Source organism: Alosa alosa, chromosome 23, assembly GCF_017589495.1.
Source record: "Alosa alosa isolate M-15738 ecotype Scorff River chromosome 23, AALO_Geno_1.1, whole genome shotgun sequence".
NCBI classification, from domain to species: domain Eukaryota; kingdom Metazoa; phylum Chordata; class Actinopteri; order Clupeiformes; family Clupeidae; genus Alosa; species Alosa alosa.
In genome coordinates, this window is record NC_063211.1 from 8905037 (window position 1) to 8924442 (window position 19406).

Genomic DNA, 19406 nt, shown 5'->3' on the forward strand with positions numbered 1-19406 from the left:
GACATACTCTAGCCACACAAGTTCATAACATTCATGTTTTAAACAGTCTAACCTTAAGCAGCATGAGTTGCTTACCGCACAAAGCCAATATGCTCAATATATAATTAATGATGTGGTCGTGAATTTCTTTCTCTCCCGTGGGGAAAGTCAATTTATTTGTCCCCCTCTTTATATTATTTGACAAATATTGTCACAATATTGTGTTTCTACATTATTCAGTCTTGCATTAACAAATTCACCATAGTTTATTAAGGTACTGTCTGCCACACTAAAGATGAAATAACTTCTAAAAATCTAGACGACCACTTAAAAGTCCTTTTGGATTAAACACTGTTAAACTCTTTATGGCTTCAACACTTTATATAATGCATCAATGAAAGGAAATAACAGTTGTGGTAAGGAATGGGTTGCAAAACACTAAGTGCATCCATCAAAACAAACATTAAGTGGTGGATACGTTTAAGTGTAGCAATCCCAACCCCTGGGCAGTGCCCCTTTAAATGAAAAGCAGCAAGGCAGCAGAAACGCAGAGAGCAGGAGGAGAGCGAAAAAAGGGAGAGCAGGACAGAGAGGTGGGAGGCAGAGACGGGCTTTTGATTATAAAAGCAAAAAACTTACATGGCTGTTGAGCAGCGAGCTTCTCTGAGAGGACAACCCTTCAGACTTTTGGAGCGTCTCAATCGCCATTTCAATCTGATAGCAAAGAGCAAAAAAAAAAAAAAAAAAAAAAAAAAAAAAAAAAAAGAGAGAAAGAAAACCAAATAGCAGGGAGGTGGGGGGGGGAGGGGGAGGGAGAAAGAGAGGGTGAGGGAGAAAGGTAAAATGAAAAAAGAACATAATGACAGAGGGAAGTGTAATAAAAGCTATAGCAGAAGACTGGTAACCAATATCACACACACACACACACACACACACACACACACACGTTCACAGGAAACGGCAACTGTGATCAGCAGGAAACAGTAACTGATTCAAGCAGTGGACAGGAAAGCCAGCCACCCCCTAATAAATAAACAAATAAATCAATAAATCAACAAAAAATGCTTAAATGATTTAGAAACAGTAGCAAAGCACAGCGTTTCAACCATCCCATATCGACACACATAGTCAGCATGCCTGAGTTATGTGGAAGTGCCTGGTCCACTTGGGTGACGGTATTCAAAGCATTTTTAAGGACAATATCTGGCTTGCCATATGAAAGTGGAGGGAAAGTGTGTGTGTGTGTGTGTGTGTGTGTGTGTGTGTGTGTGTGTGTGTGTGTTGGGGGGAGGGGGGGGTAGTGTCCTTGAGGAGGAAGGTGGCTTAGGAGTCAAAATACACCATCGCATCACCTCGACAGCAGCACTACCACATCTCACCAGCAGAGGTCAAAGTAGCCTCATCACTGGCTGCCTTCGCTACGGCGCCTCAGACCCCCGCCTTACCCCGGAGGATTTAATGTGATGAAGTCAGTCCTGGCCTCCCCCACACGACTCTCATTATGATCATCAGTGCGGCAGCAGGAGGAACTTGCCTTTATAGACACGGCAATTTCATTTCGAGTGAGAAAATATCAAGCGCTCATCTCTCGAGATGGAGACAGAGGCAGAGAGAGAGTGTAGGATGACGACAGCCATGGCTGACACCAGGATTGAGGGGGTGGGGTTAACTAAATAGCCAGTTTGACACTAAACAGCTGTAGCGGAAATGTGTCGAGAGGATGGGACACAGCAGTACGGACAGTGTTTTGGCTCTCCGAGGACATGTTTACACCTACAAACTGTGACTCTGTGGTGGGCAGAGTATCAGAAAATTGTGAAATATGTCTATATATTAGATAGAGTGGCTTTTAACCCTTAAAGGAGTACCATCACACTGGTGTGACAGGAATGTTGAGAAATGAACGTTCTAAAGAATATCTGGGTTCATTGAATTCAACATAGAATTTTAGAACCTTCAATTGTTGCGGAACTTAGAACGTTCAAAAACCTACACCTTTAAGGGTTAAAAGTATTCAATACCCCCTTCAAATCATCACCGTTTTCTAGTTTAGAGAAGATATCTACTCATTTTCCCAATCAGTGTTTTCATTGTAAAAAAAAAAAAAAAAGAGCTCTCAGAGGTTTCTCTGAAAAAGAACCTCTTTGGTGTTTCAACAGCCTAACTGATTTGATTTGAGACAATACTAGTCTCATCTTATTGCTATGCAGTGACAACAGAATAGAACATAGATTAGAACTGTTTTCCAGCCACTGCAGAGTTATCATTTGAATCACTTTGCCTCTTTAGTCCTTTCACAACCTACCCTTGGGCTGAGTGACTTTTATATCCAGAAAGAGTTTGTTTTATTTATTCTACCTTATACTTATTATAAGAAGATAAGACCAAATAAGTGTAATAAGACCAAATAGCACATTTCAGCTTTAAATACATTTTTTGGAAAACTTGAAAACAAATTATAAATGTTCACAAAGATGATACTGATTGGGAAAACATGTGTATCTTTTGAAATGTGGAAATGGTGATGAATTTCAAAGGGGGTTGAATACTTGCAACCCACTATAAGTAGATATTCAGTTTGTGGTCATTGGGGAGTACTGGTAAAGAAGAGAATCTGGTTAGAAACTAGATTAATTGATAAATTGTTGAGAGAGAGAGAGAGAGAGAGAGAGAGAGAGAGAGAGAGAGAGAGAGAGAGAGAGAGAGAGAGAGAGAGAGAGAGAGAGAGAGAGAGAGAGAGAATGAGAATTCTTTAGGACACCCTCAGACAAACTGTCCCTCCTCCACACATACATACACACACGTACACTCACACATTTGCCTCCCACACAAAAAATAAGCCCAACGGGCGGACACAAGTGCTCACACTCACACTGACCGTGGCCGGCGAGGCCCTGGGCGTCTGCGTGGTGGGGTGCGGGGTAGCGCTGTCCATGGAGTTGCCTCCGCCGATGAGGTAGGCGCCCGAGCTGCTGATAATCTGCCCCCCCGCCAGACCCATGCCCATGCCGCCTGTGCCGCCGTTGTTGTTGTTGGCCATGCCGTGCGACGACAACACCGTAGTCACCTGCGACGAACCCCCCTGCGTGTCGAAGTAGTTCCCCCCGCTGTTCTGGCTGTAGAGCTGAGGCTCCGAGTATGAGTAAGTCCGACTGCAGAGAGAAGGGTCAAAGGTAAAGGTCAAGGTCACACTCACACACACACGTTTCAGGGTGTACAACACAACGTGGACCACCACGACATTACCATACGTTTAGCCACTAGGCTAGCCCCAAGCCATTGCAAGGTAGAAACACAAATAGGGTGATGTAATGTTTTGATAGTGAGCCTATTGGCAGTAAGAGAGGGGGAAAATGGCCATTTCAATACCTAACTGCTATATCAAATCAAATGTTTTACTACACAACACAAAGCACATTAAAAGCTGTCAGGTTTATAGGAAGCTTTTACAGGCCAATAGAGCAAATCAATATGCTCTTGTTTCTGAAAATGAAACATGTATATCAACTGCTTTGGCAAAGCAATAGTAACACTAAAAGAATGAACAATAAATAGTGATTATATTTATAACCTTCTTTAATATGGGTCACAATCGAGGACTCTACAAAGCTGTGGTATAAATAAACATAAATGTTTAGGATTTCTGAATGTATGTCACTGTCAGCTGAGCATTTGTACTGGCAATAACCTACAGTTTTATATCCAAATTATGCTCATATTTGGACTCTGTGTGGGCGTTCAGATGGTCTATGGTTGTAAAACGGTTAGGGAATACTGTATATAGCAGAGAGATCCAACAAATCTGGGTTTCTGGATGGGGCATATGGAACAGTGGATTTTAACAAGCAATGACTGACTGAATGAGTGGTTATATCAGCGTTTCTCAAACTGTGGGTCACGACCCACTACTGGGTCGCGGAGACATGCCAGGTGGGCGCGAACTGACGTGAAAAACAGGAGTTTTTTACAGGGCCCAGGTAGCACTCGATGCGGAATGGACGCACGGTGTTATTCACAGGGAAGTGCTCGTGTCAAGGCAGCTTAGTTAGTCCCGACCTACATGAGATTTTGAACGTTGTTGTGAGAGTGGTGAATTTCATCAAAACCCCGCCCTTAAAAGCGTCTATTCTCCGCGACTTCTATAAGAGATGGTAGCTGACCAAATGGCTGTACTGTTTCACAGCGAGGCAAGATGGCTTTCCGAGGTAAAGTGCTGTCGTGGCGTGTTTGAGCTCAATTAGCCTCTTCTTGGAGGAAGAGCGCATGTTTGAATCTGCAAGCACGTTCACTAATGAACATTTCTTGACGAAGCTGGCCTATCTTAGCGATATATGTGATATATCTTAGCGATACATTTGGAGGGATACGCGCCTCGATCGCGACAGTATTATGCCTTTGAGATTTCTGAGCGAAATCGCTGAAGCGTCTGATTGGGAGCCACTCTTGTGATCCCATGTATTAAACAGTAGGCCTACATCACATCCCTGCAAAGTTTATTTCAAAAATATTTCCCAACCAGCAGTGCTCAGTATGACTGTATTATGGATCCATTTAATGCAGCATGTTGGTATTTCATTTAATATATTGTACAATGCTGCAAAATGGCCTATGCTTCCTAATATGTTGCTGGAAAACAGAAATATGTGTGTTATGTATTTATTTATTATTATGTCTGCAGCACCAGCTGATTTTAACTCTGTTGAAGAAGATATATTTAGAACTTGTCATTATTTCAATAAATTTGACAATTTTAAGCTTGACCTACCACTTTCTTAGAGCGATGAGGGACAGGTGGGGCTTGAGAATGCCCCCTTGTTCAAAGTGGGGAATGAAAGAAAAAGTTTGAGAACCACTGATCTAGTTTGTTAACTACCACAGTCACGAGTTGGGTCGCGATAGTCTGTCATTTTTAAAAAGTGGGTCCCCAGAAAAAAAGTTTGAGAAACACTGGGTTATATGCATTTGAATGGTGTCTTCTAGGATTGACAGAATCAGATGTTACGTTTCTGGGCCACACTGTGGAATCACACACACTGTTCCTCTGGCCTGCAGCAGATAGGCGCATCCGAGCAGAAGCTGCAGTAGAAAGTGCCTTTCAGGAGCCCAAGTGTTGACAGGTGTGTCTGCTACTACAAGTCATCACATGAAAATACGTTTAGCTTTGCATACGCATTAAGAGACACAAGGGGTGTGTGTGTTGAATACAAAGCCCTTGTAAGTGCCACATCCCAATACCAGTGTCTTTAGTCTCCCTCAGCACACACACGTGCACACACACACACACACACACGTGCACACACACACACACACACACCAGTGTCATTGTGGGGAGATCATTATAGATGTACTTGTGAGTACTTCAGGTCACTGTCAGGTGACTCCTCACATAGAATAAACAAAAGAAACAGTCCAAGAAAAACATATTTTTGTGACACCAGTCAGTCAGACAGACAGACAAAGAGGGAGAGAGAGGAAAGGACAGACAGAGAGGGAGAGAGAGGAAAGGACAGACAGAGAGGGAGAGAGAGGGATGGACAGACAGAGAGGGAGAGAGAGGAAAGGAGGAGGTACTCACATGGTTCCATTGGAGTAGACACCGTTGTTCTCCTCAACATACTGAACTTGTGCAGGATACACATGCTGCACCTGCTGAACAGTCTGAGCCTGTACAGATCAGAGACAGGGCAAACATTACTCTCTCTCTCACACACACAGAAATGCAAACATACACACAGAACACACACACACACACACAAATTAAGGTCACAACAAACATTAGTGATGGACTAACACGCCATGTACGTACACACACAATAATAGCACACATTAATAACACACATAACAGCAGTGACACATTAACTCTCTCTCTCTCTCTCTCTCTCTCTCTCTCACACACACCTGCTGCTGGACGGGCACCTGAGAGACCCCTTGCTGTGCGGAAACGGCCGGCTGCACGCTGGTCTGGAGGGGCACCGTGGACGAGTCAGCGCCGGCCTCGGGCGTTTGCATGGCGCCTGCACACACACACACACACTTTGTGAGATACAGGAGAACGGGTTTTCCTTTTTTTCCAAATAGGACAGTAGGACATTAATACGAAACAAGTGAGAGAGATGGGGTGGGACCATGGGTTGAATTCAAATCCGTGGACATGGATATGAACGATGCGCGCACCCCCGGTGGGGTTTACGTCTGCTTACAAGTCAAGTCAAGTCAGTTTTATTTGTATAGCGCATTTAACGTGCACAGAGTGCAACCCAAAGCGCTCCACATATAGGCTAAGACATCGTCATTGACACATAGACTAACAAAGACAATAGCGGACGGAGCGGCGTAGTCGCCAGCGTACCCGTGACACCAATACATACAAGACAGACAACAAACAAATTAATAAATAAAATAAATAAAAAATAAAAATAGAATCCAACCGGCTGAAAATGTCCAAGGGCAATGATAACTCGCGTGAAACTGCGCACAGCTGTGTCTCCACAACCGATGCAACGGCAACAAAGTTCTTTACACTCTAGACTAGCAGGGCCTGGCGTTCTCGTTGTCTCCAGACTGCCAGGCCCTGCTAGTCTGGAGATCACTGGAAGCACACCAGTCCGAAAGTCGTGGGCGATCCCGTAGATCAGCAACTCGGTGGACTTATAACAGCGACAGTTTGTTGGTCCGTAATGCAGTTTTTCAACGTTAAAGTTAGTGTGCTCAATCCAGACTCCATGCAGTTAGCATGGCAGCTCACAGGTCAGAAACAGCTCGGCGGCCTCGGCAGATCTTTCGCAGAGTAGCTCCAGCTACTGTCCCGAGAAATCCCCTCGACCAGACAGCGAAGTGCAGCACCGGCTCCAGATGGATGGGAAGGATGTAAGAGGCCCAGGGCAAAAGCTAGCCATAGCAAGCTCCCAATGGACAGACGTTAACAACATCGGCCGACTTGAAAGCAGTAAAAAGGACTAAGAGAATAGCACGGAAACTATCAAAAATAACGTTACAGAAGAAGGACCACACACACACACACACACACACAGAAGGAGGACACACACACACACACACAGAAGAAGGACCACACACACACACACAGAGGAAGGACACACACACAGAAGAAGGACCACACACACACACACACACACACACGCAGAAGAAGGACACACACAGAAGAAGGAACACACACACACACACACACACACACGCAGAAGAAGGACACACACAGAAGAAGGAACACACACACACACACACGCAGAAGAAGGACACACACAGAAGAAGGAACACACACACACACACACACACACACACACGCAGAAGAAGGACACACACAGAAGAAGGAACACACACACACACACACACACACACAGCTTCACTCCCCTCCCTGAAGGACATTTACACCACCCACCTCACCCGCAAGGCGACCAAAATTGTGAGTGATGCAAGTCACCCCGCTCACAATCTGTTTGATCTACTGCCCTCTGGGAAGAGGTACAGAAGCCTGCGCTCCCGCACTACCAGACTCACCAACAGCTTCATACACCAAGCCCGTGGGATGCTGAACTCTCTCCCTCCTCTCCCCCCTCCACCCTCAGCTACATAACATCCTGGACATTGGACCCAAAAATGGCCGCCTGCACTACTCCACTTGCACACTTGCACACTTTACAACTGGTGTTGTTGTCCTGAAACACAACACTTCTGCTGCTCTTACATAACTTGCACCACTATGCCACTTTCTTCTTACTTAGGTCAAACAGAACTACCCAAGCCTTTATTGGCCTGAATTTGCACTAGTATTTTTATTGACTGTCTATGCACAATTTCAACCACATTTTGCTGCTCTTATTTTTTCATTATTATATGTGCCCTCTTATTTACTTATTTACTTACTTTTTTGTTTACTTGAATGTTATGTTTGTCTGTGGACCTAAATTGGTAAAATATGTCTTGTCTTCACCGTGGGATAGTGAGAAACGTAATTTCGATCTCTTTGTATGTCTGGAACATGTGAAGAAATTGACAATAAAGCTGACTTTGACTTTGAGAAGGACCCCACACACACACAAGTATAAGACCGGCGGTTCGGCGGACGTTAAACGGTGGGGCCGTATATCTGAATGACATAAACAGTCATATGGAAGTCCAAACTTAGCCGGTTGTTCTACTGCTCCACCCCTAGTATTTCCTCCGGACATTATGTAAATGTGCTGTGTCTGAACGAAGCATAGAACATGCGGTTAAAATTCACACCTAGTGAGAGGGCGTGTCGGTGACATTTCTTTCGTGCATCCATGTGGTTAGATCTGAGTTAAATGCCAGTGTTATGATCGAGTGGCATAGTGCTGTCCAGGAAATCTCCGACCTGGAAAGATGCAGACATCACGGAGCTACTGTCCATGAGGGCAGACAACATTTTGATAGAACACATGAAGAGAACGGCAAGAGACACGTTGATGTAGCCTACAACTGCATCGCTAGGCCAAAGGAATTCAAAAGACCAAATCATTATAAGCAGAAGGCGCTGAAAAGGCAGCAGCCTTAATATGCCTAGAGAAAATGAAAACGAAGAAAACCCAACTTTGTTCCAAGCTCCTTACGTAAATGCAAGACACATGGGGAGAGGATGCTTTTGGAAAAATAAACCATGAAAAACGAACCACTTCACTGTTATGTTAGTATTTTGTTTGTTGCTTAAAAACATTGTATATGATGGCCTTGAAGTCTTGAGTTAGCCTACTTAATTGGCTGATACCATAAAGTTTGTGCATGCTCTCTCCAACGCAAACCAGATTTGGGGTTCCATAGTCAAGTAATTCTGCTACATAACGTTGAAAACAGATAAATGTGTTTATTCGAAGCACACATACAAATACTGTAGGTCAATTTCAAGTGCGCCCTTACGTGACTACTTCAAGTATTAGCCTACGCACAATAGATTTTAATTCTTTAGCCTACATAATGCATACACTTTGTAAACAAACAGCAGCTATGACAGCGGCCGCATATATTCTGCGTTATCTCGCCTCTTGTGAACTCTACAAGCCCCCACCCCTCACTTGACAACCACACAGAGATTCTGTAATGTGCGTGTATGTCGTTCACACATAAGTCCGTATAAGGTCAGTATAAGGTCCGCAGGTTAGCATCATATCTGAATCATCCGAAGGGTAGGACCAGAGCCCGTCTACGGAGAGCCTCCCCACTCTCTATTAATCCCATACAAACCGAATTTGGCTGCAGTTCACCAGAGTTCACCTAGATGGCGATGTGGCAGTCCAAAATACATGGGGTCCTTTGGAGCGACATGGCTACATTTATTGTTTTCACCTATTTAACAACTGAAACCCTCAGATTTTTTTTTTTTTCGCAAAATGGATATGGATTATCAATCAAAAGTGAAATAATCCGGGAGTCATGTCCTTTCGTTTTCTTACAGGTTGGGTCGTTGATGCCCATAACACGCTAGCATTGATGCTATGCTATGCTATGATCATGCTAATGAATGACGTCATTGACACGTTTGAAAGGCTTTTTAGAACAATTAAGTGACTTTAAAACTATAATACTCAACCAAGTAGGGCTGGGACAACGCGTCGACGTAATCGATGATGTTGACGCAAAAAATACGTCACACAAAAATATGCACGTCGATTCGTCAGACCCAAAACACCCGCCAGAGTGTAGTAGCAACGCGAGTGGGTAAATAGCAAGCATATAACGTGTGCCGCCAAATATTTTTAATTTTACACCTTCAGTGTTTCCCATACGTTGACTAATCTCTGGAGGAGTACCACGAAATCAAAACCGGCCGTCACACATTGATGTTCTATGTTGTACTATTTAAATTAAAGATGAGATAAAATCCTTTCATTGAGCTGCGTGTTTTACGCACACAGCCTTTCCTTGCCCCATCCACTCTTTCTCATAACAAGCCCGCTGCCCCTCCTCTGCATGTGCATTTAACAAAATATTCATTCACGATTGTTGAAGGATTGTTGTTGCCACATAGAAACATTGCATAGAACATGGCTGGCTAAATTGCTATAAAATCCGCTTAGCATCGTGACCATGCTGCACAAATTTGTTCAAAACTGCTGCATTAAAGTTAACTCTGCTAAGGTCTTATCACAACATAGTACATTGAGGAGACTAAACTAAGTTATGCAATCAAGCAGTATCTCAAAGCTAATGTTAGAGTACTGTTTGGATGCCGAGTTTAGCATGCTTACTTACAGCTCCTTGTCAATTTCGTTACTCATGCAGGGCTCATTTTATTGACTCTGACACTGAATGTTTGCAAAATCTCGATGTAAATGGAAAAGTGTTTTCCAAGACTTAAAAGTGATTGTCCCAAGGAGAAGTACGGAACGTTATTTGAACTAACTAGGCTATGTATGAATTGCTCAATCAGCAGCCTTTTAACTGTGTTGTTAGTGTTACAATTGCAAGGGTTTCCTCACAAACTCTTAAAGTGACAGGCACTAAGTGAACTTTGTTGAATGCTACCTCTGACTAAGAATGCATTACTTTGCACTTGTATAGTCTTTTACTTTGAAATTTTAAGAGCAAGAAACATATATTGCAATGTTAAGGAATTCATGTTTTTCCATTCAGATATGTAAATCAACATGCATAAATTGCTATGTCAATTAATGGGGAGATAATCGATAATCGAATTGAAATCGACTGGATTGAAACAATGAATTGTTAGATTAATCGATGCATCAAAAAATAATCGCTAGATTAATCATTTAAAAAATAATCGTTTATCCCAGCCCTAGTAGGACCTCTGTTTGACAAACCTCCGCATATACTCCGGAGGTTATATCTGAAAGCCCTTACACACACACACACACACACACACACACACACACACACACACACACACACACACACACACACACACACACACACACACACAGCTGTCTGTGTGCTTTCTGTGTGATAAAGGTGACTTATGATTACGGGGGAAGTCACTGATAGGATTCCTTATCTCCTTCTGTCCATCTGCTGCACCACAGAGAGGACTCAGCACACCTGGCACAGGTAGAATTCATGAACACACACACACACCTTACACATCACACCAGCAACCCTAGGATTAGAAACACCACACACCCACCAACACACTTACAACTGTGCATCTCAAGCACACATACGCACATGCACGCTCACACACATCACACTAACAGCTTTTACATCACACACCAGCAACCCTTGAATTAGAAACACCACACCCACCACTGCATAGACTACTGTACATATCACACACACACACACACACACACACACGCATTTTCTCGCACCCACCTCGAGTGCTGACACATCTTCTGCAATACATACACAGATCGTAATCGTTTAGATTAGAGTACGTCATCCATCTGACCCACAGCTACACAAACCCCTTCATGATACGCTGTGGCTCTGCCATCTCAAGTATAGTATAAGTATAAGTATATATACTCTTTTTATCCCGTGAGGGAAATTTGGTCTCTGCATTTATCCCAATCCGTGAATTAGGAAAACACACCTAGCACACAGTGAACACACAGTGAAGTGAAGCACACACTAATCCCGGTGCAGTGAGCTGCCTGCAACAACAGCGGCGCTCGGGGAGCAGTGAGGGGTTAGGTGCCTTGCTCAAGGGCACTTCAGCCGTGCCTACTGGTCGGATCTCAAGCACTATCCTCGCCTATATCACAGTCACCACTGTTGTCTTCGTAAGCCATTGCCATTTCGACCTTATAACAGTACACAACACGTTTAGCTTAAAGCAGGAGCATGTCCTTCCGAACACCAGCCCGCATCTAAATTTGGTTCTTGCCATTTGTGAAGATTAACATCGCTTCTGGAGCAGCCTCACAACAACTTATAAGGCATTCACTCCCTCACCTGACCTCTCCTCCAGAGTTTGTCTTTAACAATGTGAAAGTAATTAAAATCCTATTTTATCTTGTCCCCTCAGCCTTCGCTGCTGTTGAACTACATTGCTCCTGTTTGCGGAGGGGGAGGGGGGAATACACTAAATTGAGTCTAATTATCTAGTCTTATTACACGGCTCTTCACAAGGCAAGTAGAACGTTCCATTGACTTGAATGGGATTTCCCAAAGTTCTAGCGGTCATTATTTTTTGGGAAATGACCTCTGAAAAAAATTATGACCGCTGTCAATGGCAACGGAGTTTGTGCTTATAATTCAGGTACTTCATATCCCTACGCAAGGACTGGAACTTTATTCAAAAGTGAAAGCAGACGGTTGATCAGCTGTGTTCTAAAGAATGTTTGATTCAAGTTCAGCGTGTTGTTGCAAACTATTTCAGCAAATGCCACGATGAACGGTAACAAATAGGCTAGGCTATGTAGCCTAAATTCATATTGTGGGGAGTTTATTATTTCGTTTTGGCAAGTAGCCGTGTAATAAGCGGGATAATTTATAGAACGCCGGTCATTATTGGGAAAATAAGTCCCTTCAGGGCGGAACAATTCGCCCTGTCGGGACTTATTTTCCCAATAATGACCGGCGTTCTATACATTATCCCTTACATAGAGAAGATTGTTTGGTTTAAATCTGTGTTTTATTAGAAGCTCAACCAGATTTTCAGAATCCTACTCAGAGGGATAAAAATAAATACAAAACACCTGAGATGAAGGCTGGCTCATGCTTGCACAGATTAACACTGTGAGCAACCTATAAAGAGCTTTACAATATAAGTAATCAATACAACATTCAAATGCTGCAGTACAATAGATCAGTACATCAGGTGACACAGTAGATCACTTAGATTCCACACTATAGAACCTAACATCTGCAGTGTTTCCCATACATTGAGTTATTTGTGGCGGCCCACCACAATATCAACATTGACCACCACACAATGATTTTCCAGGTTGTACTAAATTGTTCTTAAATCTGGTTAGCATCATAACCACGCTGCACTAATTTGTTAAAAACTGTTGCATTCAAGTTAATTCTGCAAACCTACCACCACAAATAGACTTCAATTCTGTGGGAAACACGGGTCTGTGTGCTGTAGGAGAGTCTATAAGGAGGAAAAACAACATCGGTGCACTCAAAAGCTATTCTATGCTAAACCCATCAATGTGTTAGTCTGCAAAATAGCAGAGAACGGCACAATCAATAGCCTAGGCATGGCCTACACTCAGGAGGTACTTCATAGACATGAACACCTGACACCTGTAGCAGTGATTGTGTTTGTGCGTGTGTACGTGCGGCTATGTTAATGCATATCCCAGCCTCACTGTTTTCCAGTACATTACGCATACTGAACAAGCTTCACAGCGCCCACTTCGGTGGGTTGGATAAAACGCAACACGGCTCTCTAAGTGTTTTTCGGTTATGGCGAGGGATTGAAATAAACCTAATGCCAAAATGCATACCAAGCGCAAAGCAATAAAAGCCTTCATTATTATTTAATGTCATTAGAAATCCTGTCATTAGAAAACCATTAAGCCCCTATCTAATGAAATGACATTTCACCAAAAATATTTGCCATTTACACCCGTGCCACCCATATATTGGGCTAGTAAAAAAAAAAAAAAAACCCACACACACTCGAATGCAACTGCAATGAATTTTAACATCGACGTTAGCCACTGAAATGGCATAAGGTAGCCTGTTTATTTACACATCTTCTAACCTAAAATAATGATATATTTTTTGATGGCACATGTGCTCAATAGGCCCAGTCCTCTAATTACTGACAATTCCCTTCCTTGGGCAAAGGAGGAAGTGTTAATCTGTTTTTATGAGGCAGTCCTGGATGTGGCCGTTACCAATCTTGTTTTTTTTTTTCGGCTAAATCCTTGCTCAAAATCCTGCCTGCCCCGATGCCCATCCTCCCACAGGGAGCTGTGGAGAACGCGCTGCCCAGCTCTTAACCTGTGTGCTGTTCCAGAGAGGGCTGCCCGCTCTGTCTACAAGACCACACACACCCCAAATACACACACACACACACACACCATAAAACCTGTTAATAATTAATCACTTAGAATCCTGCCTCCCAACTTCATGCAGCTTCATGTCCATATTGGCCCCAATTAGCTGGCTGGGTCTCGAGTTCACCACACGTGTTTGCCTGCCTCAATTCACCTGCCGGTTCTTTCCCACCCTCACCACTGGCCCCTCAATCTCCCCTGGACGAGGCACACCACACGTGGGTGTTCCCCGCACAGCACTCGACACTGACCCAAGGCACACGTCTGTGTGAAACCCACCGCCTTTGTGTAGCGCTCAATGTGCATGGAACACTTAGGATGCAGAGGAAGACACCGAGGGCCGAGGTAAAAGCTCTGGCACACGTAATGCTTTTAACAAACCTCATTATTACTACAGCTTGCTACACCATAGCTCTAAGAAGATTCGAATGACACAGAACTCTCCGGATGACTCCAACCCCTCCCCCTCATCACTATTTCTATGACCAGGTCCCTGCAGGCTAATTAAACCTGTGGCTCTCCGTGGAGATGGTGCCACTGGCTCCCCCTCATCTACCTGAGGACTACAGGTGTTGTTTGTTCTGGTGATCTCAACATCCCCTGATCCTTCCCCTAGTCTGAATGTCTTGATAACACAGCATGGCCGGAGCATACTGGAGAGGTGTCGACATAGCCAACAAAACACACACAGTGCTTGGCTACTTTTAACTTTCAGACTTAAAACTGACCAGAGAGACCAACCTCATTTTATATTAGCACACTTCAAATCATAACATGTAAAAGGTCCAGAATTTGGACATGAGAGTAGCACGGAGGTGAAGTGTCTTCTGCCAAAATCTCCTCCACACTATCCTCGCCTGCTCTTTAATGTGTTTTTTCTTCTTCTTATGGTGAAACGTATAAAGGAGATTATGAAAAAGTGTCTAGGGAAACAAACTGGACAAGATAAACATACGTAATTACATTTATTCAGGATATGATGCATGCAAATCCGGCCAATAAATAAAAATAGAGCAAACAAGATTAGTTAAAAGGCCCTAGAGTACATCATCACTGTTTGCTGCACATAACATCAATAGAAACTGCAGGGGGGATGGAGAGAGAGAGAGAGAGAGAAATAAAGAAAAAGAAAGAAAGAGATGGAGAGAGAGAGAGAGAGAGAGAGTGTGTTTTGGTGTGTGTGGCTGTGGGGTGGGGGGGGACTGTATAAACACAAACCTGTCTGCCTGCCTGCCTCAGCTCTGGAAACCCCAAACTCCCCCCCCAACACATACACACACACACACAAACTCCCTGCCTCCCCAACACACACACACACACACACACTCCCTGCCTCCCCTCACCTTGGTTCTCTTTATGTGCTCCCGTGAGGCCCACTTAAGCCCTGTGCTCCCTGGCACTCCTGTGGCCTCAAGGACACACACACACACGTAACCAGAGCAAAGCCCCTGTGCCTGTCCTGACTGACCGCAATCCTAGCCAAGGGAGGAAGTCAAATTTCTTTAAAATGTTTTGGATGTTATGAAAGACATCTATGCAAGTGCAACAAAGCACAAAGTATGTTAATATAGGCTTAAACATGAACCAAACTTCAACCTGTGTCAGGCTACCTTCTTGGAAAACCATTGTCTCTATTGAAGCGATCACCGTACCACCACCACCCCTCCCCCAATTATAATTTCCTCTTTCATAAGTGTGCACCACCCTGTTATTCTAATCGATGGCGGTCAATTCGCTCGATCACAAAACCACCAAGCAGGGGCCAGTTCAAACTAGTATAAGTATATAAGTATAAGTATATTCCAGATGTTATGAAAGCATTCTAATCGATGGCGGTCAATTCGCTCGATCACAAAACCACCAAGCAGGGGCCAGTTCAAACTAGCGAGCACCGTTGCATTTGAAACGGTGGCAGGCGGTGAAAATGACCCCTCAAATGAATAATTGAATCAACTGGCCCTCCCTCTAAGTGATTGGAGAGGGAACGGGATCCACGGGACAGGTGGCCTGGCCCTGCGTCTGTGGCGCACCTGACTTCAGATGAGTGGGTAACGTGAGCTGATAACTAGTGCCCTGCAAATCCTTGCCATCCTCATACTGTGGGGTGGGGTGGGGTGGGGAAAGGGGGGAGGGGAGGGGGCATAGACAGGGCTCCAGCTGGACTCAGCAGGACTGAGGTGGGAGGAGAGAAATAGGGAAAACGAGAACGAGAGGGAAGACGCAAACGAGAGTGCGCAACAGATGGCTGGGAGGGAGGCATTTTGTTTTCACTGTGCTAGCGAGCCTGAGTGACAACTCGCACCACCTCACACATCACTTCCCAAAGGTGCCTGGCAAGGTGCATACTGCAGTCATGAGACGGTGACAGAAACTCTTCATCAGAAACCTTGACATTTGTGTGCATTACAGGGGATGCAACAATACAATTATATGCACTATGACACTATGTTTTGGTAAAACTGTGCTCTTTAGACTGATAAAATAAACTATGGATGGCAATTAATTGAGACCACACTACATCTGGCAACATCACATTTCATTTTGGGATGGGTGCTTTCACCTCCTGTCACCATATATGAATATGTTAAGGTTCTTGATGAGTGGGGAAAGGCAGGCTGATGTTGGATGCTGGTAATCTTAAATACATTACAGCTAGAAGTATAAACTTTACTTGGTTCCTGTACACTAAATAATTATTTGTTGATTCACAAGTGTTTCAATTTCAAATTTAGACCATTTGAAATGGTATATGTGTTGCATGTCATTGTGTGGTCATTAACAGACCATTTGACCTGAAATGATATGGATTTTTCCCTCCATCAAGGTTGGAGATGTGGATGTACACAGGTACTTTTTGTTGCCATGGTAACACGAATGCACATTGCCATTCTTGGTTTGGCTGTATTATTTTGCAGCCACGTGCAATCCACCTGCAGATCGGAATGAGTTACTTCCATCTACCATTGCTACAATGACATTGGTTTGATTCTGTACCAATTATTAAGAACAAAAAAAAAAAAATTGGTCTCTGCATTTAACCCAATCGGTGAATTAGTGAAACACAAACAGCACACAGTGAGGTGAAGCACACACTCATCCCGGCGCAGTGAGCTGCCTGCTACAACGGCGGCGCTCGGGGAGCAGTGAGGGGTTAGGTGCCTTGCTCAAGGGCACTTCAGCCGCGGCCCACTGGTCAGGGCTCGAACCGGCAACCCTCCGGTTACAAGTCCAGAGTGCTAACCAGTGGGCCACGGCTGCCCTTAAAATCATCTGCCTAGCACATAATTAATTAGATGACCAACTCTCCTCCCTCATCCATGTAAGCACCTGAGCCCCTCCCTCTCCTGAACATACAACACACCTGTTCCCATCCCTTAATGAAGACAACAGGGGCTCTGGGACCAGGGAAATACACCCAGTGGAGCAAAGACTTAGGAAAAAAGAGGATAAGAAAAGAGGAAAGAATGCTGATGCAACAACACCCAGAAACATGCTGAAGATGTCTTACAGGTCAAAACAAATAAATTGTCTTTTTACTTTGTTCTATTTCAGTAGATGGTTTAGAGGAATTCCACATTATGGGCTCCAAAATCTTAACCTGTAAATATCATACAGAGTTGGTAAACCTTGCGTTTTTACAAAACTACAAACACGTCCTTCTACATATTTTAGATATCAAGATGCTCGCAATAAAGTCTCAGGAAACGAATTATGTTAAGAGGTCTCTCGAATAGTGTACAATTGCAACAGGTCCACAAAAAAGAAACTTGCTACTGTGATACTTGCAGCAGGTGTTGCTGACGTTTAATAGCTTAGCACACTGCGGACAATTGATGGAGAATCAGCCTTGACTAAGGCTAGGCCCGAAACTCGTGAGAGAACGCTTATTCAATCTACCGAAACGACATTTGGTGCATCGCTATACATATGTCTGCTTTAACGTAACTAACTGAGGTTAATACATTTTCCAACTTGGCTAACGTTAGCAATTACGTTGCGCTGACATGATAAATGTATGAACTGCCTACTCAACTCCAGAATACACATTGGAAAAAGGGGAATGAGGTACTATTCAGCTATACGTTTCTTACCTTATCAACTACAAAGTGATGCTGTGCCAAAACAATGCATCCAATTTGACTAGGTAATGTTAGCTAACGTTACTTTTAAAGGGAAAATCAGGCTACTTAGCTTAAGCACCAACTGATTTACTTATTTCTACTAACGTTATCCAAAATGAATAACGAAACTGCGAGGCAGTTCAGACAAGCTGTAGATGAACTACTTTACAATGTCGCGTTATGTTAACATTTGAAGATTGCTAGTAACACTTGAGATTCGCCTGTTCTGTCTGTTGCAGCTAGCGGTAGCCAACTTGCTACTCGCGCACGACCACAAATTACACAAAAGGAGAAGCCAATTTAGCTAGCTAGCCACAGCTAACCTGGTCGGCCAGCTAGAAAGACCGAACCGCAACGAATTTCTAGCTTGTTAGCTACCTGGCAAGTGAACCCAAAAAATACTAACTGGTGGGTGTTGCAAAACAGAACTCTCTATACTTCAGCAAGCGGAGCACACTTTAGTTGACAGACGCTGATCTACCAACTCTTCAAAGTTGACTGACTCATTAAAAACAAACCATACGCATAACAGAAAGCACCACAAAAAAGATGAACCAGATGTAACAGTTTTGAGGCTGGCTGGCTTCCACGGCTATTTGCTTTAGCTAGCTATCATAGCGAACTACCTAGCTAACTGTTAGCTTTTTTACAAGCATAACATTGCACCTGCCCACTTGCACGATACCGTTGTTAGACTGCTGAAAGGTACATATACTGATCAATAGACAAACGGAACTTCCCCAACCCGTATAGGATACCAGCTGGCCAAATAACGTTAGTTACATACTCGCCGCTGGTCTGCTGGCAGCCCTGTAGTCTGTCTCTTAGCTAGGCTAGTTCTTTTATGGGCTAACATCAGATAATGTTAATGTAGCTAGCCGTGTAGGCTAATATAAAAACAGGAAAAACTAGAAAACTCACACGGGTCAACATTAAAAGGGCTCATATTCTCAACAACAATTTAGCTACTCCATCTGTTGTTTGAATAAATCTCAGCAATGTTCGTAACATAAGTAACAAGTGTAAATATAAAACGTTTACTACATCAGTGTTGGTTGACATGCACCGCTGGCTAGCAATTGCCAAGCAATGAATGAAATTAATGTAGCTAGCTAGTGATGGTAGGCTAGCTCGCTGCCCCCAGTAAAACATCCACAAAAGAACACGATTTTTGAACTTCACTCTACATTAACGACATAAAAAAGGAATGGTTTGACATCAAATTGTTTCAATGTGCAAAATGTAGTAGATCTAGCATATTCACCTGTACCGTAGACTAACGTGTTGATGAGGATGAGGATGGTGGAGGTGGTAATGATGGAGCGAGAGGTTGTTGTTGTTGATGGGTTACAGTCGCCAGGAC

General features: G+C 43.7%; 1 protein-coding gene across 4 annotated transcripts in view; it reads right to left on the minus strand.

Moving 5' to 3' along the window:
* Positions 1-19406, minus strand: part of rfx3 (regulatory factor X, 3 (influences HLA class II expression)) — a 34132-nt gene extending 14726 nt beyond the window's left edge. The window contains exons 1-5 of one of the 4 annotated variants that reach the window (XM_048235467.1): positions 19308-19406; positions 5896-5993; positions 5555-5643; positions 2852-3131; positions 619-693 (exon numbers count right to left, since the gene is read on the minus strand). In XM_048235467.1, coding sequence (XP_048091424.1) covers positions 619-693; positions 2852-3131; positions 5555-5643; positions 5896-5988 — 537 coding nt within the window. In that variant the 5' untranslated portion in view covers positions 5989-5993; positions 19308-19406. Of the gene's footprint in view, positions 1-618; positions 694-2851; positions 3132-5554; positions 5644-5877; positions 5994-19307 lie in introns of all 4 variants that reach the window. The other 3 variants (XM_048235466.1, XM_048235465.1, XM_048235468.1) reach the window with 3 other exon arrangements.